General features: G+C 33.6%; 1 protein-coding gene across 2 annotated transcripts in view; it reads right to left on the reverse strand.

The window, feature by feature from the left end:
* LOC127070337 (semaphorin-1A-like) overlaps window positions 1-10,000 on the reverse strand; it is a 284,950-nt gene that overhangs the window by 234,041 nt on the left and 40,909 nt on the right. For both annotated transcript variants that reach the window (XM_051008164.1, XM_051008162.1), the window contains exon 2: window positions 1,825-2,018. In XM_051008164.1, coding sequence (XP_050864121.1) covers window positions 1,825-1,921 — 97 coding nt within the window. In that variant the 5' untranslated portion in view covers window positions 1,922-2,018. The remainder of the gene's footprint in view (window positions 1-1,824; window positions 2,019-10,000) is intronic.

The following is a 10,000-nucleotide window of genomic DNA, read 5'->3' on the forward strand; positions in this document are numbered from 1 at the left end:
TGTTACGGAGAACGTTTCTTCTCGGATTTCACTTTGTTTTACGTCCCCCGTCACAATAATAACGACGTCAAAAAGGAACGTAGAAAGGGGAGGAAAAAAAGAAAAACAAGAAAAAAGAAGAATTATTTTAAATCAGACGATGACGTGTTGCTTTTCGATCAATGAAAATGAAAGAGAGAAAAAAGAGAGAGAGAAAGAGAGAGAGAGAGAGAGAGAACCAATCGCATTAGCGAAATAAAACACTGGGATATAGGTGTTGGTGCAGACGTAAGAGGGTGGAGGCAAAAGATCCAATAGATCGATTTGTAAATAAAAGAGAATTAAAATGTATAATACCGATAGAAGGAAACACCAAAAGAGGTTTATATACCAGGTGGCTCGTAAAATAGATATTGAAAGTCGAGCGTTAAAGTACAATACATACACACACACGTACGCACACACAATTCAGATACATATGTCTTTCGTAGTCCCGAATCACGATACACAAGCCTGGCCAATTTCATCTCTGAGCTAACTCTATGGCAACTAGCTATACAGAAGAGACAGACAGTGCATCGACAGTGGTGTCACTGTGTGGCAAGCTCGTTCTCTCTCTCTCTCTCTCTCTCTCTCTCTCTCTCTCTCACTCTGTCTCTCTCTTTCTCTCTTTCTCTCTCTATCTATCTTTCATTCTCACTCACTCGCTTACTCGCGAGCGAGTGAGCGTCGCTTCTACCGTAATTGAATACTCGATAGGATTTACCAAAGCGGCCGCAGTGATGCTCGACGCACGCGACACACGCCAATATTTGATCCGCGTCAAAAGCTACGAGGGCGTATTCGCTCACGGATTTCGACCGGTCGTTAACCCTCTTGTAAGCCCTATTTCTCTCTCTCTCTCTCTCTCTCTCTCTCTCTCTCTCTCTTTTTCTCGTTTACTCTACCAGAAGAGAGAAAGACAGAGTTCAAGTTTTAGAACTTGTCCTACTTTTAACCCTTGAATCATTCTATGATCGAATCCACAGGTGCACGAAATCTATCCGATCTATATCCACATACGTATGTTTATTTGGTTACTCGCGCGCGCGCGTATCTACATATATTCTTACGTTCAAGTTGATATGTTTGAAAACTCTTTGGGATTGCTACTCTTAAGACCGTTAAGAAGTAGACCAGCTGGTCTTTCAAAGCTCCGGGATGTTGTTTCTTCTTTCGTTGAGAGAAGCTTCACGTTGTCCGGCTTTGCAATCAACAGATTTAAGAATCGTAAGGAGGTATATATGTTCGTAAATGTTTCACTGCGCTAGATATACTGAATTATAGTTCTCGCTGACTCTCTTAAGATCATAAGAAGATTAGACGTAGACAGTTGTAGAATATACGAGTATAATAAGTACAATATCTTTATACTTTCTCGCTCTAATAAGGGAAACTAAACTATGTATGTGTGTATGTATATAACTGTCATAGAACCTGATTGGAGACTTACCTAAGTATTATTATTCATTATTTTCGTTTTATTTCAATACGCGATAAGAGAGAAAATTAATGTCGGTGTAAATCTATCGAATTACAGATTACTATCGATACGTAATAATTACACCTCGATTTGTCCTTTTCTTTTTCTTTCTTACTTAATCTATTTCGAAGGAATCCGATCAAAATTTTTGTTCTTTTATTTAAAGAAAAAAAAAAAAGATTAAGAAAAAGTAAAAAAAAGGGGAAAAAAATTTTTTTTCGTTTTTTTCAATATTATTTTGTATCCGAGATGATTTCTTTTTGGTTTAAGTCGATATAGCACTTGCGAGATATCATTGCGAGGTATAATGCCACATTACTCACGATGCTTGACGTGAAGCCTGGGAACGGGATCCTGCGGCCAAGCCACGTTTTGCGCGGCTAAGCCGATCAACGCCAAAATCCGTAGTGATACGCTCATCGTGGAAGCGAGTCCGACGACCTACGGCCTAAGGTCCTACGTCCTTAGGATCAGCGATAACTCTCCAGCCTCGACATCGCTGCCCGGATCGTCATCCCTGTAACAAAATTCGAGAGATCGTTAGAAAAACTTATTAAAGTTTCTTTTCTTATCTCTCTCTATCTTCCTCTCTTTCTCTCTTATCTCTCTCTTTATCTCCCTTTCTCTGCTTTCTTTTTTTTCTCGATTCTCTCGCGAGAAAGATTCCATGAATTTTTCAGACGATGCTAATTCGAACAGTAGAGCCATAAGTCTCTCTTTAAAAGAGGATTTAGAATCTCCTAAGTTAGAACCGAGAGAGAGAGAGAGAGAGAGAGGGGGGGAGAGAGAAGAAAGAAAAAGATGAAAAGAAAGAGAAAGAGATAAATATATATATATATATATATATATACACATATACACACACATAGTCACTCTGTTATACCAACGTCAGCGCGTGCAAGGAAAGATAAGGAAGTGAGTAAAGGAAGGATAGAGGAAGGATAGAGGAAGGATGAAAGGAAAGGATCTAACGAAGGAAGTAGAAAAGACCACCGACTTGAACTATAACGAGAACGAGAGGATATATATATATATTACACACATATATACGTAACAGTGCGTGTATGTATATATACATACATACATACATACACATATATATAAAGATGACGAAGCACGATGAGTACGACGACGTTCATTATTCAAAAAGGTCGACAAGTTTCTATTCGTCCTGAGGCACCGTAGACGAGCTATATATTCTTCCAACTCATCTACGATTAGCTAAGAAATCGAATGTTTTGCATAGGACACAGGATAAGTTTATTTTGTGTGTGTGTGTGTTTGTACATGCGCGCGCATGCACTTGTATAGAACACTCAATGCTGCTTCTCGTTGGTATAAATTAATTTGACGCTTTCCCCACGGCTTAACGATAATAATCCATCGCTATCGTTCACGGTTCGCGATCCAAAACACATTTACATCGCGTTACAACGCACTCCATTATGAACGCACGCTCGAACGGGCGAATATTTTTCGATAGGCAGGATATAACTAGGTATGCCGGGAAATTTAATACCTTATCGCCAAAATTGAATTTAACGGGTCGATCGATGCATAAATCTTTCGGCTAACGATGGATTTTAATAAATAGATTACTCGCTACGCCCGTCGTCGGATATAAACTCGCGTTCTTTATTAGGTAGATACGTTTATCAAATAGATTATCTATTATCGAAGCGTAAAATGATCCGCGCCATTTTCATTGGTCGAACGTCGAATAGAAGAGAGCGATCGCCGAGTTACTTAAAATACAAATATCTATGCGTATACTTATGCGTGTGCGCGTATATATATGTGTATGCGTATATATTTCTATATATATAGGCGTGGCTCGTTCTACTTTCCAGATAAGAGAGAAAAAGATAGAAAAATAGGAAAATAGAAAGATAGAGAGAGAGAGAAAGAGATAGAGAGCGAGCGAGCGAAAGCAAAAAGGAGAAAGAGTCGATCTATAGATCCACGCAGTCTTCTATTCGATATTTCGTCGTAAACGAGGGAAGAGATATTTTACTCCTTTCTTTGCATCGTTCTTTGTGAAATCGCGGAATTGTGCGAGAAATTTGAATGAGTACACGGACAAACTTCGAAAAAAGGTCAAACTTTGGAGCAAATCAACGGTGGATCACTAAAAAAAATATATTCCCGCGAGCTCTTCCACCATTATTACCACCACCATTGCCATAACAACGATGACTACGATGAAGAACGAGAAGGACGAAAAGGAAGACAGTATTAAACTAGGCTCATTAAGATTAATATCCGCGATACGTAACGATCGATCATCCTCGTGATTTTAATTAGCGGACTGAACTTTCTTGCCTTTCCACCAACTTTTTTCATCTACCCACTATAATAAGTATTATTATTATTATCATTATCATTATCATTATTATTATTATTATTATTATTATTATTATTATTATTATTATTATTATTATTATTATTATTACTACTACTACTACTACTACTACTACTACTACTACTACTATTACTATTACTAGTATTATTATTATTATTGTTGTTGTTATTGTTATTGTTATTGTTATTGTTATTGTTATCGTTATATTAATGTAATCATCATTATTATTAGGTATAATGATCATGATTATTTATTTATTTATTTCTTCTTCTTCTTCTTCTTCTTCTTCTTCTTCTTCTTCTTCTTCTTCTTCTTCTTCTTCTTCTTCTTCTTCTTCTTCTTCTTATTATTATTATTATTATTATTATTATTATTATTATTATTATTATTATTATTATTATTATTATTCCTACTTCTATTACCAGTGCGGAAATAAGAATCACGAAAATTTGTGATTGTACAGCGACATTTCTCCATCGTGTTAGGAAAATAGCAAACTCTCTCGGCCGTTTGATTCCATTTCGTACGAACGAACGAGCAGAGAACGAAACGACTATCAACACGAGGAAATAGAAGTTTAAAAAAAGAGAGACAAGAGAAAAGAAAAAGAAAGAAAAAAAAGAAAGAAAGAAAAAAAGGAAAAAAGAAAGAAAGAAAAGAGAAAAGAAAAACAAGGGAGCAAAAGGGGAAAGAAACTATGAAGGAAGAAATTAAAAACATTGTAAAATAAAATGTACAGTACAGGATATAAAGGATAAAAATAGGGAACGGCAATAAGCGACGTTCGAGCGCGTAAAGCGGTCGGGAACGTACATACGTACGTAACACCGAGGCCATGATTTTGACACAAACAAAGTTATCGCGATGTTCGCGGTACGCGGACGACAAAAAGCTACGGACTCCGCGCGTTTTCCTCGCGGCTAGAATGGTACTTCCACCTGTGTCAACATATTTTCATTACAAAGAGGAGAAGAGAAAAACCGAGAGAGAAAGAGGAAAAGAGAGAGAGAGAGAAATATGGATACGGAAGAAAACAGAGAGAGAGAGAGAGAGAGAAAGAGAGATATGGATACGGAAGAAAACAGAGAGAGAGAGAGAGAGAAAGAGAAAGAGAGTAAGATATACACAATATGTCGAGTTATTTCGAAGAGCGGATAACGACAACGACGACTATGGCGATGGCGCGCACCACGAAGATTTTAATTTGAATTTGATTCGCGCTCCTGCACTTTCCGCTTTGAAGTGTGTATTCATAATGCACAGTAGTGCGCGTACGCGCGATAACACAATGCATAATTTATAAGCTAGAGCGCATCGAACATCTGTCTTCTTAATAAAATGAAAGGCAAATTCTCGACTAGGTAAAGAAAAGGAAAAAAGGAAAAGAAAAACAGAGAAAAAAGAAAAAAAAATGATCGTAAAGAATTATACGATCATAAAGAAAGGTACGATCGAAGGATCGTTATTATTGGGAAAGCGTAAAATTAAAAGAACGACGAACGCCTCTATCGGACAATTTTGTGTCCAACCGGAGTCACGTGATACCGCAATGGCGGTAGACCGCACGAATGGCGGAATATCTAACTGGTAAATTTTGGAAGGTTATTCTCTTCCTCCCGCTTGCAATTTTGCAATTCTTTTTTTCTTTTTGTTTCCTCCACTCGCGTTCGTGACTTCACGAGAAAATCTAAATTAATAAATACCGTTCAAATTGCACGAATATTGAATAATAAAATTAAATATATATTCATATGATAACGGAATATATGATATATATATATATATATATATATATATATATATATATATATATGGAGAGAGAGAGAGAGACACGCACACACACACACATAAGAAAATTTATGATTTGATCAAAATTTTGGCTTTGTTTGATCAAAGTTTTTTCGTTTTTTTTTCTTTTCTTTTCTTTTTTTTTTTTCTTATAAAGAATTCAAAGACTCGTTAGGAAAGTATTAATAATGACAGGAATTTGAAAGATATAAAAAATTCACAGAGCCTTGTCTGCACGTGTCAGAAGAAATGATTCAAATCCTTACACGTAGATACACGTTTAAAATGAGGTTAACGAGCAAGACGAATGTTTTTTGCGATATTGGTTTTATGCATTTCAACGAAGCGATTACAGGTACCGAATCAGATAAAAAAAAATTCAACTTATTCGAGATATCGAAAAATCCTTTTCAGACTTTTACATTTCAACATAAATACGATACGCGTCGTAATGTTTTCTTGTTGTTATTTTTATTATATTTTTTTCTCCATATATATGTATATGTATTATATGTGTATGTATACATATATACACATTTTCTTTTTTCTTTTACGGAAAACACGATTTTCCTCGTTCGTCCAAGCGTAAGCAGACCGTTCTGAAATTCGTTACTATCGATCGTACAACGAACGGATTTTTAGAAAAAGTTTGCTGCAGCTTCGTAGAAAGAAAGATAGATAGATATAGAGTGGGAGAAAGAGAGAGAGAGAGAGAGAGAGAGAGAGAGAGAGAGAGAGAGAACGCGGATTGGAAGAAGGTAGAGGAGAGATAAGTCTAGCAGATGAAAGGCGCCAAAAAGGAGTAAAAAATATCCGTGCGACGGCCACGATGAATGAGACTACCAACGGTCTTTGAAACTGCAGCCGGCGGTGATTAATAAGTAACGTCGATCTCGTCGCAAGTGCACCTTCTTGAATCATCCTAAGCCACTACTATACTATACTATACTGTACTGTACTGTACTGTACTGTACTGAATCTCTCGTGTATCAGAAACTACTTTCTCTCTTCCTCTTCTCTGTCCTCTTTCACAAGAATTTCTTTTTCTTTTCTTTTCTTTTCTTTTCTTTTTTTTCAATTCAGAATGGACCTAGCAGTTTTCCACTTTACTGCAAAATAAACGAATATTGTTAATGAATAATGTCGATGATCAAAGAAGAGGAAGAGAAAGAAGAAAAAATAGAAAAAATAGAGAATAAAAAGAAAGAATAAAAGATATCGAACTTTCCCCACGGCTTTCTCTCTTATGCGCACTCTTTTGCTTGTTATTTCGTATTCCACGCGATGCGATTGATAGTATTTTCTTTCCTTATTATTTTTTTTTCTTTTCTGTCCACAACAATCCGATTGATATTTTCTTTTTCTTTCCCTTCTTTTCTTTTCTTTTTTTTTTTGACAACAATTCGATTGATAGTATTTTCTTTTTTTTTATCTTCTTTTTTTTTAATATATTTTATTTCCTTTTTTCTTTTTTTTCCTTCTTTTGACAACAATCCAAATTTTCAAATAATTAGTTCTCGAATAAGTAATCGTCTTTCTTAGCGAATAACACTCTAGATCGTTCTCGTTAGCCCAGATTCCGTATCGGACATTTATCAAAATAACGATCCATCCACGACAAAGCATTTTACGAGAACGTATCGGTCTCGACGTCGATAAGAAACGATGATCGATCGCCAGCCCCAACGATGAGTTTTCCTTCTGGAACACCTGAATCGCGACTAGCACAAGCTACGGGATTCAACCGTTTTTCTCTCTTTCTCTCTCTCTCTCTTTTATTTTTTTTTATTTTTTTTTCTTTCCCTCTCTCTCTCTCTTTTTTTTTTCCTTAAATAAAACTCGCCTGATCGATGTGACAGATACGAATTAATCGAAATCTATATAAAGTACCTTCAAAATGAAACACGATCTAATCTCAAACATGATTTTAACAGATATTTTTAATAACAATATTTAACGTTTAATAACAATATTAAATAACAATATAAATAACAATATATATTGTTTAGATCGATATTCTTTTTAGAAATTTGTCGACATTTTGAAATATCATTTGATATTTCTTATACGATATATATTTATATATACAAATATTGTTTAGATCGATATTCTTTTTAGAAATTTGTCGACATTTTGAAATATCATTTGATATTTCTTATACGAAGAGGATAAGAAAGATTAAGATGTCGTACGACATATTCTACTTTGTAGCGACGTTTAACCTTATAAAACCTTAAGTGACGTACCCATAGGCCAGCATCAAAGGCTGTCTCGGTGATTCAATCGCGAGCGGATGTTTCTACTTGCGGCAAAAATTCCCATCGCGAACGAGCTGAGCCTGTCGTCTCTCTCTCTGCCATTTCACTACTACATTTCTTCTATGAAAATATATATATATATATATACAAGTATATAAATATAAACGTATATACGTCCCATATCACTCGATCTTTACCCAATAATTCTAATTCCTTGCACTGACATTTTATCGAAATTTCGAATATTCCTCCTGTTCTCGAGTACGACATCGATCGAAAGATATCGACTTACAAACGCGTCTACACATCGATTAACCGTTTGTTATCACACATACGCATACTATTTCCTCGTTCGTGTGTTATCTCGTTTGTGTATTCGATAGCGTTTATACTTTTGCAAATTACATTCATCCGCTCGCAAATCATGTTTTTCTATAAAATTGTTTTCTTCATGATAATTGCTTTTATAATAAATGTAAAGTCAAATGTAAATTTCTTATTAAGAAATTCATAATTTCACTCACTACGTTGTAGACTAAAACAATAGATTAATTAGATTTTGTAAATTTGTTGCAATACTAATTACGGTTAAAAGCCAACTGAATTTGATTTTAATGTGTTGCAGTATTTACTAATATTGGAAATAATTAATTATAATTAATTATAAACTCATCACATTATATATCTTTCTCTTGAAAAATAAAATATAATCGGAGTAATTCTATTTTTTACTTTAGAGACAAGTCTTTGTTATATTAACATTTAATTAGTTTGCTATTCTCACGATTAATAGGAAAGAATAATTTTCTGTGATTTCAAATTAGAACGAAATATAAATTCACGTAGCGGATAATTTTGATAAGTTGTGGTTTGAAATGTTACTTCTGAATTGCGTATATTTTCTTTTTATTTTTTCTTTAATTTTTATTTCAGAAAATAAAAGACGACATATGATTTGCGAAAGAATGAATTTCAAGTGCAAAACCTATACAATTTTCTCAGAAAATTGTTTCAACGAGAAGTTTGTGATTGGGGAATAAAAAGCATACGTATATTCGCCCAATCCGAATTAATCTCATTAATAATATATCAAATTTTTGATAAATTATCAGATGAAAAATACACATTTTTAAAACATAATTCTATGCAGTTCCTATTAATTAAATAAATTAAAAATCAGTATCCACTTTTTTATTTTTTTTTTTTTTAAGTAATTTCAATATGAGACTTGTTTTTATATAATCCATATATAGATTCTTTAATTATGAAAATTATCAAAAGAAATTCTCTTTTTACAGAAAAAAAAAGAACTATTTACTTCAATCCATTAAAATATAGGACAAAATTTGTATCGATGTATTTATGAGAAATCTTCCAGATTATCGAATTTTGAACATATCATCGCATGTAATAGCTTCCTCAGAATTTGGTTTCTTTTTTGAAATGTTATATAACATGTTCGAAATGTGGATAAACGAATATAACTGTTGTTTGTGCCATTTATTTTTATAAATAATCCTTATTTGTTCAATTGTCAAAGAAAAAGAAAAAGAAGAATACTTGCAAGACAGCTTATCAAATTTTCATGTTATTGCATTTCTTTTTTCGAATGTATGATCTTATCTAAAAATATATTTTTTTATCGTTAAAAAAGAAAGAAAAATATTTAATTCATTGCTCGATGATAAAGATACCAGTTAACTCGTCATAAAAATTGAAATTCTCTTAGGTTAAAAAAAAAAAAAAGATTAAATATTTATTTCTAACCCCTATTAAAAAAATATTCACTTCTTCGTTTCACAATTCTTCCTTTCAAAATTCATTAATCAATCCAAACGTTTTAGTCTCTATTCGTACCATTTTATTTTTAATCGAAATAAAATTCACATTAACCGATCGGAAATCTCCCGGATTAACGATTTAACCGTGATTAACAATAATAAATTTATTTATTAAATTTTATTCTATTTTATCGATATAAATTGTTAATTATTGCTTCGTATTCTCAGTTTCTCATGTTTTTCAAGTATAAATTATACTCTGTATAGTATAATCATATTGGTATAAGTAAGCTATTTTATTCACACGAAT

This window comes from Vespula vulgaris, chromosome 18 (assembly GCF_905475345.1).
Source record: "Vespula vulgaris chromosome 18, iyVesVulg1.1, whole genome shotgun sequence".
Taxonomy (NCBI): domain Eukaryota; kingdom Metazoa; phylum Arthropoda; class Insecta; order Hymenoptera; family Vespidae; genus Vespula; species Vespula vulgaris.